The 18,794-nt window shown below is 42.3% G+C and overlaps 1 protein-coding gene across 1 annotated transcript in view; it reads right to left on the reverse strand.

The window, feature by feature from the left end:
• The window catches only part of COL4A4 (collagen type IV alpha 4 chain), a 114,832-nt gene that overhangs the window by 11,966 nt on the left and 84,072 nt on the right, over positions 1-18,794 (reverse strand). Inside the window, exons 36-44 of the mRNA XM_070422272.1 lie at positions 15,977-16,084; positions 15,245-15,352; positions 9,662-9,733; positions 8,394-8,522; positions 8,184-8,297; positions 6,738-6,893; positions 5,860-5,967; positions 4,565-4,573; positions 1,822-1,947 (exon numbers count right to left, since the gene is read on the reverse strand). Coding sequence (XP_070278373.1) covers positions 1,822-1,947; positions 4,565-4,573; positions 5,860-5,967; positions 6,738-6,893; positions 8,184-8,297; positions 8,394-8,522; positions 9,662-9,733; positions 15,245-15,352; positions 15,977-16,084 — 930 coding nt within the window. The remainder of the gene's footprint in view (positions 1-1,821; positions 1,948-4,564; positions 4,574-5,859; positions 5,968-6,737; positions 6,894-8,183; positions 8,298-8,393; positions 8,523-9,661; positions 9,734-15,244; positions 15,353-15,976; positions 16,085-18,794) is intronic.

The raw sequence follows: 18,794 nt of genomic DNA on the forward strand, positions 1-18,794 counted from the left end.
TGACTTTAACCTACAGCTAGGACTGAGCCACGAGGGAAGGTGTTACTCTTAACTGAATTTCAAGGACAGCATTCATATAATATAGTTAGGGTTTCTCAAACTTGAACATACTTGCAATATTTTGGAGATCTTGTTAAAATTCAGATTCTACCAGTAATTCAGTAGGTCTGGGGCGTGACCATACTTTGAGTGGAAAGGATGGAGCTGGCTCTTTGTTACCAGGTTATTAGACCAACCTGCCCCCATCTGTGCTCCTGCGTCTCCCTGTTGGACAATTATGGTTCCTCTAAGCCCAATATTTTCTCAAAGGCTCCACTCAAATGCCACCCCTTGCTGGGGTCTTAGCAGTTCTACAATCTCCACACAGGATTCACCACTCCTGGTCTCACTGTCATAATGCCTTTTCCTTGAAACTCCTATAAAACACAAATTATTATCTCTCATCATTGAGCATGACTTATGCTCTGCTAGCCATGTCTGCCCTGAGACTGTGAGACCCTGGGGCGGGGGCAGGAAAGAACATCATACCCACATCTGTACTGCCCACACCTACTATTTTCTGAAGAGTAGAAAGAGTTTGGATGCATTTTGTGAACTGAATTTGCAGAACCCCATTACAGGCTATACCTTCTGCTTGGAAGTTATTTTGTAAAGTTTGGGGAGCAGCTCTCATTTCTGCAAATATATATATAACAAGGCAGCTTGGTTTTAAAAGAAGTTTGAGAGATGAGTTACCTTGCCTGACTAAGAGCGTTATCCTTGTGCTGAGAGCCAAAGCAAAGAGGGAAGCAACTGCCAATTCCCAGGGTTTGTGGGCTGTCAGTGAAAGTGGCTCCAGTGGACACCAGTTAACTTGGTGCACAAACACAGATACAGCACAGCAAGTACAAACAACAGCCCCACCACCACCACTTCCAGGAAGGGTCTGAAGCTGACACCACCCAAGAACTACTCAGACTCCAGTGGAGGGGACATCCGGGGGCCCTCCACTACCTGGGAGAAAAGCAGGTGGTACAAAATTCCTGCTCCCAATTCTTTTGGCCCTAAACCAAAAAGAGCTAAAACCACAGCTGAGCAGTGAGGGACATGAGATTGTAATGGCCTTGTGTCTCTTAGGATCATTTGCACACAGGTTTCTAGAATCAAGGGCACTGCCTATTGGTCCGAAAAGATCAGAGACCACCAGAGGACCAGCCCAGACTCCCTAACCACTAAGTAAATTACCCAATGCAGTGGAGATATGAGAAGAGAAAATAAATGATTTGGAGGACACTTTTCAAAGGAATGGTTTAGTTTAAATCCTTAAAGAAAGATCCTGCTACCCTGACAAGGACTGAGCAATGCTCAGATCAATTAAATAAACAATGCAGTCATTGCCATAATTAGAGTGAACCTCCCTCATCTCTCCCTCTTGCTCCTCCAAGGACCCACCTCCTTCTCCCTGCTTGTACTTGTTTCTGCTCCAGGGAGCCCAAATCCAGTTGTTCTTCATTGAAAAATCAAGTCAACAGCTATTAATGATATTGTTGTGCTAAGAAGTTTCAAAACCCCATGTCCACAAGCTGCCCAAATATAGAAGACTTAAGTAGAATTTCAACATAGAAATGGAAGGGGCAAGACGATCCAGTTAGTATATGATTAAGCCTTGGAATAAATGTAGAAAAAAATATACAAGGGGAAGGAAATTTTCATCACTTCATCCTCACTAGTTGTTTAGGCTCAAAAACAAACAAACAAACAAACCCTACATGGCAAAACACTGGGTTTTCATATCAGCAATATGTATATACCAATAATGAACAATCAGTGTCAGGCTCCTACCTGCTCCTGGAGGGCCTCTCCTTCCGGGGGGCCCCATGGCTCCTTCCGGTCCTCTTGGGCCTGGTACCCCAGGAAGCCCCGGGATTCGGGGGCAGGCATCCAAATCTGCAGGTGGCCCCTGTTCGCCTGAAATTGGAATTGCCGCTTGTGTGATGAATTCAAATGCTTATGAACAAGCCCCTTCTGCCATCTCAAGTTAGACAGACGGGCTCCTGACACTACACTTATCGAGAATGTTTGACAGCCCTTGTAAGCTCCAGAAAGCATTTTGTCCAATGACTGACTGACTGAATAATTAAGTAAGTGAATGGGATCTCCTAGGAAGCAAAAAAAAAATTATGAAATAATGAAGGTTGGTTGAATCAGCAATAATTTGGTGAACTTCACAGGATTTCCAATCTTTAGGCCACTTTTTACTGGAGACCCAGCTACAGGTGGTGTTGGAAGAGATACTGGTGTATTCCTAACGCTCAGCTTAACATCTGTCTAATTCATCACTCTACATTGCAGCCAGGAGGGGTTCCATCGTGTCTGCTACTCACAGAGAGAAACCTTCGGGATTAATATAGGTGCTAAAGCATGACTTTTAACGCCAAGTTCACAGTGGAATTATCCAGGGCAGTTATAAAATACTGACGCCTGTATCCCGCCCCAGAAATTCTGGTTGAAGTGGTACAGGATGTGGCCAGGGCAGTGCCCGCAAGCTGGGTTGTCCGATAGACCCAGCTGGGGAGTTTTAAAAAGCACTGATGCCGAGACCCACCTAGAATTATTAAACAGGAATTTCTGGGGATGGAGCCCAGGCACCAGTAATATTTCTCCAGATGATTCCAGTGTGGGCCAGGACTGGGAAGCACCAGGGCAAAGCTGCAGTTCTGACTTTAGCACATCTGGATCATCTGGCCAGACTGTTACGAGTCCAGAGCATTGAGGCAGCAGTGCTGGGCGGGCCCAACCTCAGCACGTCTAACATGTTCCCGTGAGGCCGGTGGTGCCCAACTGGGCTCTCATTTGGAGAACCACTGCTCTAAAGGTTTGAGATGTCCTTCTTCTTGGTTACATTCACATCTTTAAGGCATTTTTTTTCTAAAGCTTCATTCACTCTCCCTGCAAACAATCCATAAGGGAGAAGAAAGAATAACCCTAAGCAATAATGGGAATAGCTAACATGCACTGAAGGCCCTGTGCTCAGTGCTTTACAATTGCATGCTCCCAGCCTGTGTACATGTGCTGCTGTTACTAGGGTGTCATCGGAAAGAAAGCCCAGGCTCAGCTAAATGGGTGCCGTATCTGAGCTAGCACATGGCAGGGTCTAGATTAGAATCCAGTATGTTCCAGCTCCAAACCTGTGTTCTTCCCGGCCACACCATATTGCCTTAAGAGCTCTTAACATCTGTATGGTAAATGCCACGGAATGCAGCATATTTTAAAACCTGTTTACAGGTTTTCTTAAAATTCATACAAATGTGCAAAATAATTTTAAGAACAGCAATGATAAAGCAGCAAGAAAACCGAGAAAATGCCATAATCACACCGTTTTAGTCTACACAGTGGTTAATGTGCCTGTGCAGATCGAATTTGAACCCTATAAGGACATTGGAATGTAGCCTCTTTTGTATATTGTATGAAACCACAGCAACACAGAGCTGCATGCATTTTTACTGTTTTTACTGTACGGAGAACTTAACATAAAACTTGTCTCTTCCACTGGGAGCAACTTGAGAGAAATGCAGGTGACTCTGTCCCATGTTCCCTGCGTCATCCGGTCGCTCACCAGTGGTGAAGGCGTGGAGGAAGCAGGGAAGGGGAGTGGGGTGTGGGGATGCATTTGGCTGGGACTTCAGATTTAGGATTTTGATGTTTCTTCAAATGAGTTGATACAGACAGTCATAGACAGTAAAAGGGTTGAAGTGAAAACTCATTGGATATACAACTGTAATTTTTAAACATCGACATTTAAAAGAGCAGGACTTTTTAAAATTATGATTTTGCTTTTCTTTATTTTTTAACAAACCACAAGCTGAACGACAGAGGCCAAGACATCTCTTTTATGCACCCTAGAGGAAATATAGGGCACCTGTATCCAGGGCAACTTTCATGGGGGTTAATACCAGGTACCAGGAAGGAAGAAATGCGAGCGTTCACAGCTTTGCTTTCCTTCTTTTGAGAAACTCCATTCTCTTTGAAAATGCCAGACAGAAAATAACATGTTGCTTTTGCATTGTGGGGGGTTAAACGAACACTCAGTTTAAAGGAATAATAGCGTTTTCATTTTAACACACTAAGAAATTTGCTCCTTGACAATGGCCTTCTGGTGCCCCAGGAAAGGCTTGTCGCAGCCCCTTACTGAGTGTTAAGGACCCGTCTTTTCATGCTGCTGATACCGCTGATTTTAGGGGTGTTCTAGGCATTTCCACTGTGGAGTTTATACAAGAAGCTTCCGTTGGTGGGTACCATGGCATCCAACAGAGAAAGCCACATACTCTGTGCCTGAATTGAGACTATGGAAGCTGAGTTTGCACAGTCCCTGACAACCTGCAATGAGGCTCAGCAGAGGACAGGCTAATACGGGGTTACTATATCTGAAACGAGCAAGCAAAGGCATTAAAACCTAATATAATTACAGGACCCCCGCATATAAAAATGTCACAAGTTTGACTCCCAAATGCAGTGAAAAATGGAAATATAGAGATGGCTGGAGATAAGATTGAGAGGAAATTATTCATTTTATAGCAACGCTTACCTCTGTTACCTGGAGAGATCCAAAGGCAAAAACCGAGGCCGCACAATGGTTTTCATATGGTAGAAAGAGATTTTAAATCATGAATTAGGACAAACATGAAATAGATTGTTTGAGAACATAAACAATAAGTTGAAGACAGCATTGAAGGCAAGCAGCATGACATTAAAAAGTCCATATAGTGTGTCCTGGTCAAGTGTCTCAGTTGGTTGGAGCATCGTCCCACACACCAAAAGGTTGCAGGTTCGATTCCCAGTCAGGGCACATACCTAGGTTGCGGGTTCGACCTCTGGTTAGGGCATGTATGGGAGGCAACCAATCGATGTTTCCCTCTCTTTCTCTCCTCTCTTCTCTCTCTAAAATCAATAAACATAAAAAAATAGCCCATAGTGTTACTGACCAGAACAGCTATGATTTAGTAATGGAGTTTTCATATCTAGAAAAACCTGAAATGAAACTCTTTTGCGCAACATAAAATTTTAGCTGATTTTTTATGGAAAATATGCCCCAATTTAATGTATATAGAAATTCTGCCTATTTTGAAGGCTTCTGAAAATTCCATATTAATTTGCCAAGTTTTATAGGTTATGTAAAGAAAGGAAATATGAGATGAATCAGAGTATAAGCTCTCTGTCATGCTGAACTATGATCCACTATAGAGCAGTGCAGTTTATTTATTCTTTGGACTAGAGTGCTAATTTAGGAGATTGCCAAATATTCTGAACTGACACCACATTACCATAATATTGATTTAAGATCTTGAGAGATATTACTTCTGCCCATCTCAGATGCACACGTCTGTTTGCCCTTTCAACAATCCCTTGGCTTATTTTGACACTGTGATGAAAACGTGTTGTCTATGGGGTTTAAATTAAATAGCCTTTCAACTTCATAGGCATTAATGCACTTTACAGAAAACATTAAATAAAACATCTAGCAAAACCAATGGGAAGTCAGGGATAGGAACTGATTATGCAATCCTCACAGAACAATAACCAACTCAGTCTTTGCCTCTTGGGTGAGGGAACACAGATTGATTTGTGGTTGAGATAGTATGTGTAAAATCCACCCCTAATGTTCCAACTTACCCGTTTTAATAATAAATATTAGTTTACCAAGCAGGAGACTCTGTAGTGCAGCCTGAAGTAAACACAACCTTTATTTCAAAAGGACTGAACTCAGAAGAATTTGCTGCCTTCAGAAGAATTGCTTCTGAAAGATGACTGTCAGAGGAAGTGTTCAGGCAAAGCGCCCTGTGTGGGCTGCTGGGTAGAGAGGAGGAGGCATCAGAAGCTCACCTGCAGGCCCACGCGGCCCTTGTCTGCCTGGAGGGCCAGGTACACCCTTCTCTCCAGGTGATCCTGGAAGTCCATGTGGCCCCTGTGGCCCCGGGAACCCCATTGGTCCTAAAAGGAACATATGAAAACAAGGGCAGTGGAACAGAGCAATACCAGGCGATGACAGTTTGATGGACTGGATTCAGAGGCTCACGCCAACACAATGCTGGGCAAAGTTCGCTCAGGGTGGAGAGCAGTCTCTCACTTTCTCCTGTAAAGCTGAGAACTGCCTATGTGTGAGGGAAACCCCAGAATCCATCAAAGGGACTCAGGAAAATGGTCCCATGATCAAGACAAAACTAAATGAGAGTGAGAGGCCCTGCAATCCTGAACTTCCTCTGGAGACAAAGGACTGCAAGTGAAGGAAAATTAGGGAAGATGCTGCGCTACCTGGGGAACAGACTCCCAGACCTGAGTCCCCACCGGTCTCCTTCTCACTCTCAGTTTTCCCCACCAGCATTCGGTGCCGGGCACGTGCTGCCTCAGCTCCTCCTCCCGCCCACGAAGTCCTGCTCATCCTGCATGGTGCAAATCAAGCTCACCTCCTCCTACGTCTTTAATTACATGTAGCCGGCATTATATTTCTGTTGTTCAGTTCTGGTCTAAGAGATTACTAAGTATGTTTTTAGGGTCTAAAGATGAACTTGTATTTCTCATCTTACTTGTCCAACAATTACCTGAACTTTAGGACTCTCTGGAAAGGAAGGACAATTGGGCAATATAGCCACTGATTCAACAGAAAGTAAGAATTAGGTCATGGTGGTCCAGTACTCCAGAACTTCAATGGCAAGATAGCAGAAGCCTTCATGTACTACTTAAGGAACAACTCGCGTTCATACCTTTCTGGCCATCGTTTCCATCACATCCTGGGAGGCCTTTGGGTCCCGGAGGGCCTGGCGGGCCCTGGGGACCTGGAGGCCCCGGCAGACCACAGTCTCCTGGATCCCCTTGCGGAAGGTCAATGCTCCCAGGGGGCCCTGGAGGCCCGGGGCGTCCTGGCCACAGGGAGGAGGCAAGAGATTCTTTTAGTCAAAGACAAGCCTGTGTGCTGGCTGCCTGAGAGCTTCCGAAGGGAAGTAATTTAATGGTTTGCAAGCAAGGGATGGAAGGAATTAGAAAAATAAGAAAATCAATAGCGTCAGAAGTGAAACAGAGAGTAGGTCTCGTGGAGCCTGAGAAATGGTGTAAGTAGTCTGTTAGTGGCTGTTGGACAAAATGAACCCAAGCAAAGCCTTCCTTTCCTTCAGAGCCATTCCTTTTGTTTGCATTGCTATCCCATTGCTTTAATATGGTAGAGGATAGGTGGGTGGGTGGATAGATAGATAGATAGATAGATAGATAGATAGATAGATAGATGTAGATGATGGGTAGGTGGGTGGGCAGGTAGGTGGGTAAGTATGTAGATTACATAGAGGGATGGATGGATAGTTAGATAGATAGATAGATAGATAGATAGATAGATAGATACACAGATGAATAGATGATATACTTATGAGAAAATTTGGCTGATGTGAAAGAAATGTTCACTCAGTTATAATCATATTTGAAAACAAGTGTCTTCACATAAGAAGTGAGCCCAAATTTTATTCTACTAAAACTATGCTGTTTTAAGCAGTTTTATTTTGTAGTAAAATAGAATTATATAATACTGTAACCCCACCTTTACTAAAACGTTTAGCACTTAAAGATGGTGGTTTGTGTCTCTCTTTGATTAGGAGGAATGTGAGGATCTGCATTTAGCAAAACACTGCACTGAGTCACGCTTTTCCCCCATTCCCTGCCCAGCTCTGGTCCACCCATTGGTTAAATATTGCCTTGCTGGAGTTTGTCCCTGGGAAGTGATGAGAGGAGCGAAATGGACTGTGGGCAACACAGGGAGAGCTCTGTCTCTGTGTGTACGCCAGGCCTGGGCCCTGTCACTCTGGGCCAGTGGCAGAGGTTTAGGGGGCAGGTGCAGACACCCACAGGCAGGATGAGATCCCTGCCCCTGCTACAGCCTTGCACACAACGTCAGGCTGGTGATGGGAAGGGCTTGCTCTGACTCAGAGTTTGTACTCACAGAGAGGTGGTCTGATGGGGTGTCATAGAAGAGTGAGGGGTCTGGGCTCTCCTGGGTATGGTCCTGCCAGCCCACTGCTGCCCACCCCCCCACACCTTTCCATCTGCCCAAATAATGGGGCTGCTAAGGGGCTTCTCCTCTGCCATTCTCTGGTCCTCCCTCCCTACAGAGTTGGCAGCATCTCAGGAAAGGGGCATCACCAACCTTTGCCAGGATTTTCCCGTACCTCTTGGACCATCGGGGCCAGGAGGTCCTTGATCTCCAGGCGGACCAGGGTCAGGAAAATCACACTTAGGAGGTCCTCCTGTGGCACCTGCAGGACCAGGAGGTCCAGGTCTCCCTGAGGATGGACATGTCCAGATGTGAGCCTCATCACATTTGGAGATTTTGATTTCAGTATGGAGAGGGGCGGGGGTCAAAGCATTCTGCTTCTTACCTGGAGGGCCTGGCGGACCTTTTTCTCCAAAAAGGCCTGGAGGAGAAATTCCTGGGTTCCCGGGGTCACCTGTCTCCCCTTTCAGCCCAGGCATTCCCATTGGGCCGGGTGGGCCCATTTCATTCAAACCTTAATGTAGAAGACAGCATTAGCACTATGTCTTCTCCCTGTTTGTCCCAGTGGTCGGGGTGTGACCTGGAAGCAGCTGGTTCTGCTGAGACCAACATCAGCTTCAATGGTGACCCAAATGGCTGCATACATTTCCAGGTGACCACTTACTCTCATAAAGCCCATCACACTGGTCAACCATAGGCTTGATCTACTTTTAATTATTTTCCATATTTAAAAAAACAACCCAGTGACAATACCAATTGTCTAACCTCTACAATGGAAAGAGTGAAAACAGAGGAGATCCAACAATGAGCAATTATGAATAAACTGGTTTGAAATTGAAGGTGGAAACTGACATGTAAATAGAATTATTGTAAACTTTCACATTGAAAAGACAGAGCATCATTGGTTGTTTGGAGGGGACACATATTTTATCAGGCTATTTAGAACAGTCACTAAATGAATCCAACATGGCCCAACAATTTTACTTCTTGGCCTTCTAAACTGTATAAAGATTCAACAGACTCAAATCTAGCAGCATAGCAATTCAACCCTTTTCCCACAGTCCCTCAAATCTGTGTGTCTGACTCCAGCTACCTTGTCTGATGGTGAGCTATTTTTCTGAGAAAGTCATGCAACAAATGTGCATTATATTAAAATACCAGAACAAACTAAAATGCAGTTGTCGATAATTATCTATTTGCTATGTCAAAAGTAACAGTAATTTGTGCAGGTAATTTGTTTCAACAGCAGGCTGTTTGAGAGATGCTAAAAGTGCTAATTAGACCCACATGGTTGTACTTGGCAATACTACACCTAAAACAAAATAAGACAAAAAGAAATCTGGACTATTTATTTGTTCTTCATAACATTGTGAAATCTTGCCCCACCTAAGCAATTACCCAGTGTCTGTTAGTAGAGAGATCATCCTAAGCAACATCAACAAAAGGCACTGTTACCAACCATCCCCTCTTACTTTGGGTTTTCTCAAGTGTCCTTTTTATATAAGTCATCTTCAGCACTAATAGGAGTCCCATATTGTGTCTGTGTGCTAAGCCAGTTTCCTTGTGTCACAACCCACATTGTGAGAAGTGAGGAGATACCTACCAGAGGTCCAGTGATTGCAGGTAAGTCTCTCACAGAGGGTTTCCTCTTACCTGAAGCTCCTTTGGTTCCTTTCTGACCCTTTAAACCATGCAAGCCATTCAGGCCGGGTAACCCGGGGAGACCTGCAACACATCACAGGCCTGTGACCCCCGGGAGGAGACCAGCCCTTGAACTTCACTGGCCATGGTTCCCAGGCACCTCTCAGAAGGGGGCCTGCTGATAGAGATGGACAGATTCTCTAGGTGGGAACCACGAGATCTCACAGTCTACACACCATTATCAGAGCTGAATCCATGCCAGTAGTTATTATTTAACATTCATTTGATGAACATTTTCTGCCAAGACTGCTTAACACACCCATTTCTTTGGTTTTAAAGTACTGCTGTGAGTTGATGACCATTTCAGGACCATCTTCCTCTCGGACCAAAAACAGTCTACAATTACTAGATCGTGGTGTAGGCAGTGACCTTCAATTTTATGACAATAAAATCATCCTAGATGACGAAAGAGATTGGATGGGAGCAAACCCAGCCCTCCCTCCTCCCAGGTTCAGGATCTTTCCACTCCACCAGACTTTTAAAAAAATATTTTCATGATTTCAGAGAGGAAGGGAGAGGGATAGAGAGACAGAAACATCAATGATGAGAGAGAACCATTGATTGGCTGCCTTCTGCACTGGGAATTGAGCCCGCAACCCAGGCATGCGCCCTTAACCAGAATGGAACTTGGGACCCTTCAGTCTGCAGGCCAACGCTCTGTCCACTGAGCCAAATCAGCTAGGTCAGCCAGGGTCTTTAAATTCTCATTTCTGCAGGATCTAGTTAGGTAGATGAAGTAAGACAATAAGGACAGGTGGGGCCTGGGGCATACTGGGGAGTATATACCCTCTCTCTTTTTTTTTTAAATAACTGTGCTGCTCAGAAAGATCAGGCCTGAAGGTCAAGTTTGGCTGCAGCTCTTTCTTTGCAACCACTTGTTTCAAAGAGAATCATTCTGATGCCTCTTTTCAGAAACAAAATGTATTTCATGATGACCACTGAAACTTCATTCTCTGCATTTAGATGGGATCTCATTCACACCTTCATCTTCTTGCAGAATCTTCTATCAGACATCTATTCTCTAAGGAGACATTTGCTGACCTGGCTTTACTTAAGTTGTCACTATATATTTATCAATATGTAGATATATAAACTACATATTTAAAATATGTTTATATTATATAGTACATTATATTACAGTATGCAAATATATAGATTTATAGGAAGGCAGTAGAGGGAAGAAAAGAGGGAGAGAAGAAGGAAAGAAGGTAACCAATATGTACAGAACATTCCAGGTACTGAGCCCTCTGCCATGTGCTTCACACACATCTTGCTCCACTGATTAATTTGGGGAAAGAATCTTCTCCTCAGCCCCTGGCCATGCCTGGTAACCTTCCTCTTTCATTAATGGTTCTTCCAGCCAGTAGCTGCTCATTCTCATCTAAGGCTGTAAGCCCCTCAGTGCACAGCCAGCCATTCACTCAGCTTATGGTCACATCCCTTGGATTTGTGATATTGACAGCCTCAGCTTATAGGACTAACACACAGAAAGTGCCCGTCCCTATGCCATGACACCCACAGAGAACCCCACGATGCGCTATGGTAGGCTCACGCTGTACAACAATCATGTCTGGATAACTGGTTTATTTGGTGTAAATTAATTGAATATAAGATCAGATCTTATTAATCTATGTACATAGTTGGCATATCTCCTGACACACAGTAAATATTCAATGAATGTTCATTGAATGAGTGAGTAAACCAATGAGTGAGTGAGAAAAGGTGGAACACGGAGGGGGAAGGATTGAACAGGTGGGAAAAAAAGCTTTAAAAAGAAGTGGACTACCATTTCTATTTCATGTCTCATCTTTATGTGATAGATTTATAGTAAGATTTGGGGAAGTTAGAGGTATCCATTTTGTATATAAATAATTCAAGTGCTAACTATTATATGTTCACAAAAGCAAGTCCTCAATGGACTTATTAGAAGATAGAAGTTAGTTGGTTCCATTTTATTTATTGTCAGTACTTGAAACACACAGTCATTCTATTTTTAAAATCTAAACTTTAGGGTTGGGGAAGGTAAATGAAGGGTAAATGGTGATGGAAGGAAACTTGACTTGGGGTGATAAACACATTATACAATATACAGATGATCTATTGTAGAATTGTATACATGAAACCAATATAAATTTTATTAACCAATGTCACCCCCAATAAATACAATAAAAAATAAAATAAACTTTAGATTGGTACAAATAAGCCATATTCTCTTGCACCCCCCAAAAAAATTTGGGAATACACCCTTACTTTCCTTAAAGATCTTATTTCCTTACACTTTTAAGAGTTCTGGTTTAGTTTATTTTCCAATCATCTTTCCTATTTATGAGCCAATGTTCCAAGTTTGCACCAAAAGAACACACAGATCTTCCTCATCTGCCAAATCTAGATATTTACTGCAATCTATCTGAAATGATAATAAATTTCAAGATTACTTTGTTATTTCCATGTGTTTTGATCTCCGGGGTAAGCCACCAAGATTGATGTCTTGGGGGAGCTGGCTGGGGTGGAATGCCCCGGCGTCTGCCAACTCTCCATTGTCACATCAACACGTCCAGATCCTGGCCTGTCACAATCCCAGGCCCTCGCCATTGTTGAACTCTCCGACCCTTATCTGACCCAGTGTTATCTTTCTAAATTGAATGCAGCTACATCTGGGTAGGGTTTTCAGGGTAATTTTTCCTTTTTACTGAAAGCTTTTTATCAATCTCATCTCTAAATCAGAAAGTTGTTCATGCATAAAATATATACAGTACAGATGAGAGGCAATTAGGCTAACAAAGCACATTCCTTGGTAATGAGGACTTTTATTCACCTCCGTGGACGGCTTCGGCTAACAACCATCACTTAGGGCTGCATCTCCCTGCACTCGCAGGCTGGGCTCTCCTTCCAGTCAGAGGGTCTACCCTCCACTCCAGCCTCCAGCCATAATTGTCACCCTAGCCTCCAAGTCAAACAGCTTTGTCACTGAATCTCCACTGGTAGGTTTTCTTCTGTCCTAGAGCCGAAAACACTGTTCTATCTCCAAGAGCCTTTACACAGGTTTATACTTTTAATAGGGGACCTATTTGTTGGGGACTTTCCTAGTTCTAACACAGGAAGTTCCACAGTCTGACACACACACACACCCTCGATTCCAGGCAAACCGGGACAGCTGGTCACCCTAATGTTAAAGCTGATGGGAAAGAGAGACCTTCATGGCTATAAATAACAGTTGAGCAGAGTTGAAAACTTAACAAAACAGGTTCTGAAATACAATTTAATTTTTTTCCAAAATTCAGAAAATAGATTAGTCTCTACTGAAGGAATGCACAAGGGCATAAGACATGGTCTCCTAACCCATGGAGCGTCAGTCCCCAAATGTACTTAGTGACAAGTGCTGGATGAGACAATGAGGAACCTAGAGAAACAGCCCCAAGTTGACAGAACAGGCATCCACCCCCGGAATGGTAAGTGCTGTGTGTGTGTGTGTGTGGGGGGGGGGGGGGGGGGGGGACTAGTGGTGGGCAGGAGGAGAACACTCTAGTTGTAAAAAGGGAGAGAAAATATTACTTGGCTGATAAAAGATACTCCAAGGTATTTTATTTCTTATGAAATATTTTACTTGCCACCAACCAAAATAACCCAACCAAATGAGTCCTTGTCATGCTACGAAGTTGTCTTTCCGTCCCCATTATGCCAATCCTCTATGAACGCCCAACTAGGAACAGAGTATCTTCCTTGTAGAGGGCATGTGTACTTGGAAATTTAAGTCTAGGAACCAAGCCATTTTCAGCATATGTTTAAGTTAAAGTTTAAATCTGACTGAACACAAGCAGGACTCAGAATCCATATGGCCCGTTCTAGCAGAGCAAACAACTTTGAGTTCAGCAGCTGGTTTGTTCAAACAAGAAAATCAGGCCCCTTGACTTATTTAGCACATACTTCAAATATTTAATTTCGCAGTTCAAAGTGTTTCTGCTGGAGTGTGGTTCAATTTTATACCAGCATGATAAAAAGCAACAATGGATTTAGATGGTCGGAGTTCTAATTTTTAGGAATCTGTTTCACTGTTTTGTTTCTTTTTAAGACCGGCTGTGCAATAGGCGGTTCACAGTGAAACAGTGCCACCACGTGGTCGGGAGGCGCACTGCAGCATCCTTCTGCACACTGAATACTTGAGTGGATATATTTATTTCCTCACCTTCTCTTCTTAACAAACTTATTTTTTCAAAGCACAGAATTATGATGTGATTAGAGATTACCTTCAAGTAATATTTATTCGATCAAATTCATTAGCTGTTAGGTTTTAATATAACATATACTGAACTTATGTAATAAATGTAAACTAATTCAAGGGAAGGAAGAATCAACAATAGTAGATTGAGCCTTGTCATTTTAGTCAGACTGGGTGGATATTGTTATGGCACCAAGACACGAAAATGATTACTATTTTACTGAACTGGGAGGATAGAAAGAAGTGGAAATACAGTAGAAGTGGTTAATCATGGAAAAAGTGGGAGGGAAAAGAAGAAGGAGGAGGTAGAGAAAGATTGGTTACAGAAATCTATCAAGTAAGGCTTGAACCTTCAACTGTTGATTGGGGTGAAAACCCTCATCTTCATAACTACTAGCTCAGATGGTCCTTCTTCTATTGTCCATTCCTTCATTTATTAATTTATTCATAAATTTAAAAATACAATAACCAACCAATAGGCTTATTGGGTATCTACTGAGTGCCAAGCATATAAACATAGTCCTTGCTTTTTAAAAAATCACGTGGTGAGAAAAACTTCTAAACAAACAAATGTTATACAATGTAAGTACTATTAGGCTAGAGGTACACACAAAGTACCAGTGGAAAAATATTTTATCTAAAATGAAAGCAATGAACTGAAGAGAAATAAGTACCATAGATGAATGGGAGAAGGCATGGAAATTTGTTAAAAATCAATTATATAATTCTATGGCATTATGTTCTATTAACCAGACCTATATTATAACCCATCTTTAAAGACCAAAAAATTCAACCAGGAAAAAATGTTTCTTTATCAACAAAGGTAATGAATTCTAGTTCTGCCATAGCATCTTATTTTTTTTCCCCTCTCCCTTCCACGTATCACAACTGGTAAATACATATTTATTTATACATAGATATTTAATATGTGTCTCTCCTACTCAACTGTGAGCTCCATAAAGGAGGAACCATGTCTATTTTCTTCAAAACTGGGTACTGAGTATCTGGAATCTAGGACATAGTAGGAGCTTAACTATCTGAGGAGAGAATAAATGAATGGGCCTAAACATTATGGAAAACACTGGGGGAAATGCCTTGGAAAATGAGATGGTATCACCATCACTTTGATAGGAGGCAGGTCAGGAGGCTAGATGGGCACTGACTGGAGCCCTGAGTGAGAAAGTACAGGCAGGGGCTGATGACATTGGTGGGGAAGGGCCATGACCAGGAGCAATGTCACTCTATGCTGGAGAGCCACTATGAATTTGCCCTCATTGGCCTGGATTTTTCTGATGGGCCAGGATTCCTCTTTGACTTACCTTTTATTCCCGGAAGACCTGGTGTCCCTGGATACCCCATGAGGCCTCTTGGTCCAGGGTCCCCCATTTCTCCTGGATGTCCCTTTGGCCCAGGCATCCCTTGATCACCTGAGGATGACAGGGAGGTTTTGCAGACACCCAGATGGCACATGAGCTACATTAACTGGGAGGGTCATCTATGTTCTTATTATATGAGGTACTTGAACCAGGAACACTGTTTTATTACTTTTTCTTCCTAGGCCTCCTGACTCTAGGGAGAAAAAATACATTTAAGCTCAGAAGGAAAAAATACACTTTTGAGCAATTAAAGTTGCCAATTATGACTTCTACTCTCACTTTATTCTGAATCGGCAGGAAGAGGAGCCTTTACAATGCTGTCCTGTATGTGTGATATTTACCTTAAGTCTAAAGGAGAGGGAAAAAGCCAGCGTCCTGAACGGCAGGTAAATTAGGAAGGGCGAGAAAGGAGCACCATCCCTTCGTGCCTGACACCCTGTTAGGCCCTTTATAGGTATTGACCTAGTTTTACTCCCAGACCACCCAGGGAGTGAGGACTAGCTCCAATGGACAGGTAAGGAAGGAACAGGGAAGTTTGGGTGACTAGTTCAAAGTTACAGGTCTGGGAAATGGCAGAACCAGAGCGGAACCCAGGTCTGAGTGAAGGCTGGTCCTTTATGATGCACCACGAGATAGATAGGTGTCTGGGAAGGTTCCAGGCTTCTTCCAAGGTACCTGGACACCCTGGTGGTCCGGAGGAGCCAGGCAGTCCTGGCCTCCCTGGTGGTCCTCTGGGCCCTTGAACACCAGCCAAGCCCTTCTCTCCCGGAGCTCCCAAATGCCCTAAACAAAGAAAGATAAAAAATCTGAGTGGTTGTAGATGCTCTTCAAGATGGTGAATCTATAAAACTTCCAACTCAGCCCTTGTTATTCTTTTCTAGTCTTACTTTTTTATATTAACAACTTTTCTATTGAGAAGATAACATTAAGGAAAAATTAAAAACAAGATACCTATAATCCCACCACCTTAAACAATTTTTATATGTATACAAAGTGCAAATAATACCCACAATTTTATATTCTGATTTTTTAAGTTGGCATTGAATCAGAAGTAATTTTCCAAGTTTGTCATCATTTTCCTAATTCTTGTTTTTAAGTGACTGGCTCATAGCTTACTGAGTTCACCTAAATTTAATTAATTAATGCAAATGTTTCCTACTTTTGGCCACTCAAGTTTTTTCTCTTTGCTATTATGCATAATGATTTTTATACATCTTTAATACATTTTTCTACTATTACATTATTTCCTTAGAAAAGTTCCTAGGAATAGAATTTCTAGGTAACATAACATTTTGGGTCTTTTTCTTCATTTTAAAATGCTGAGATATTTTAAAGTAAATCACAGACATCATGGAATTCCATCCCTAAATATTTCAGGAGGTATGTCTGAAAAATACCATTCCCTTACATGGGCAAAATAACATTATCACAGCCAAGGAAATTAATAGCAATCCTTAATATAATCTAATACTAATTCCATTCTTGAATTCCCCCAACTATCCCCTTAATGTCCTTCACAGCTGGCTTGTCCACACCGGGTTCCATTCCAGAAGCACACATGGCATCTGGTAGATATATCTCTTACATTAAAAAAAATCTACTACAGTCCCTTTCTCAGGACAGTGAACTGAAAAGAACAGTTTAGTTGATCTCTAGGCTTCTAGCACAGACCATTCAGCATTTGGTTCTTGATAGAGGTTGCCAACTGGTTCGGACATGTGCTGTACCAACTCACTCCACCCCACAGTCCCACCCACACTCGTCCTCGCACGTCCAAGAGCAGGGCAGGCACTCACCAAGGCCTTTTTAGGCTGTTGGTTTATTTTCTTGCTAATTTAGTAAGGATGAAATAATATTCCAGACTTACATTAAGTTACACTTCTTTGATTACTAGAGAAGATAACCATTTCCCTGTGTGTTTATTTCCAATGTGTGATTTTAATACAATTCATATTCATAGGATAAACTAACAGTCTGTGCTAAAAAAAAATAACCAGTTGTAGCCACAAATAAAATACAGGGCTCTGTACTGACAAACCCATGGTGAGGGCATAGTCATTATTTATTATAACACACATGAAACAAGACTATGTTAGTTGATACCTGTTCCCAGACCAATTTAAGACCTTGAGCCTCTCTCTGTTATTTTATTTACCCTGAAAACATTCCTGGCATGAAGATAAGGCAGCATTATTCTCATCTCCACATGAAAAAACTGAAGTAGTGAAAGGCTTGCCTCCCCATTCACAGCTGTAGTATGAACAGAACGTTTGAGTTCATTGCTACTATGTTTTTTCTCTGAATTGAAGGGGCGATGGAACTGGACCCAGTACAATCCTACATAACCCCTGAGACAGCAGCAGCCCTATGGCCTCTCGTTAGGCTCATTCAAATTCAATGCATCTCTTTCCAGTCAATGGAAATCACATGTGTAGGTAAATTCTGAGCTGGTAAATAATATAAGATGTCATTTAAAAATTTTTAACCTAAAGCTATGGCATACAGGATAGGGAACAATTTAAATGGTGCTAACCACAGGAGACCAGGGACGTTATGCCAAGGCAAATTTTCTTGAAAAAGTTAGCCTAAGTGTAAAAGAACTCAGATTTGTGATTTTTAAATTAGAATATTAGGTAATATCAAAAGGCTCCATATTTTACTACTTTCAGTTTATAAAATTTTACTATCTTCGGGGTTCACATAAAGATACCAGTAACTATAGAAAAATCTCTCAATGCTTTGCTGACTGGTGATGATGGTGACAATGACATTTTATATTTGTGTAGCAATTTCCAGTTTACAAATTGCCCTCCAAAAATCTCATTTGATCCTCTGAATGATCCTACAATGAGCATTGGGCCAATTTACAGGTGAGGACACTGAGCTCAGAGATGATAAGCGACTTGCCAAGACCCCATGCACTGTAATAATAAGGGAGACTTTGAACCACTAATTTTCCTTTCTGAGACCTTTCACTCTGGCACTTAAGAACCCTCATAGCGCTAACCTCAAAACTATTTTCTCCTCCAAATGTACACTTAGGCTATACCTTTCTGTTAAAATATGAACTATATTTGACCACGTCAGAGGTGAAAGACCCATATGAAAGAGAGTGCGAGATGAAAACATTGTAATCACTAGTTTTTCTGTTAGACTTCCATTTGAGCAATCATGTGGTATAACAACCAAGAAATAAAATTTCCCATGAACTTCTGTTCAGATGTTCTTTCTGTTCTATGGAATAAAACATGCCTGTTGCCAGAGAGAATTTCAAGATAGTGCGCAAAAATATTAATATGAGAGGCTTTAATTTACAAGGGACCCATCGAAATACGAACCTGGCTTCCAACCCGGCCACTGTCAGCAGAATGACAGCGGACAGGTTATGTAACCAACCATCTATGATGGACCGTTCTTCCCATGCAGTGGATATCTTTATGGGCGCATCTTTGTACACTTGTCTGATTGATGACTTAAGATAAACGCCTGTGGT

Source organism: Myotis yumanensis, unplaced genomic scaffold (assembly GCF_028538775.1).
Source record: "Myotis yumanensis isolate MYYU_CA2020_CCGP unplaced genomic scaffold, mMyoYum1.0.hap1 SCAF_8, whole genome shotgun sequence".
NCBI lineage: Eukaryota > Metazoa > Chordata > Mammalia > Chiroptera > Vespertilionidae > Myotis > Myotis yumanensis.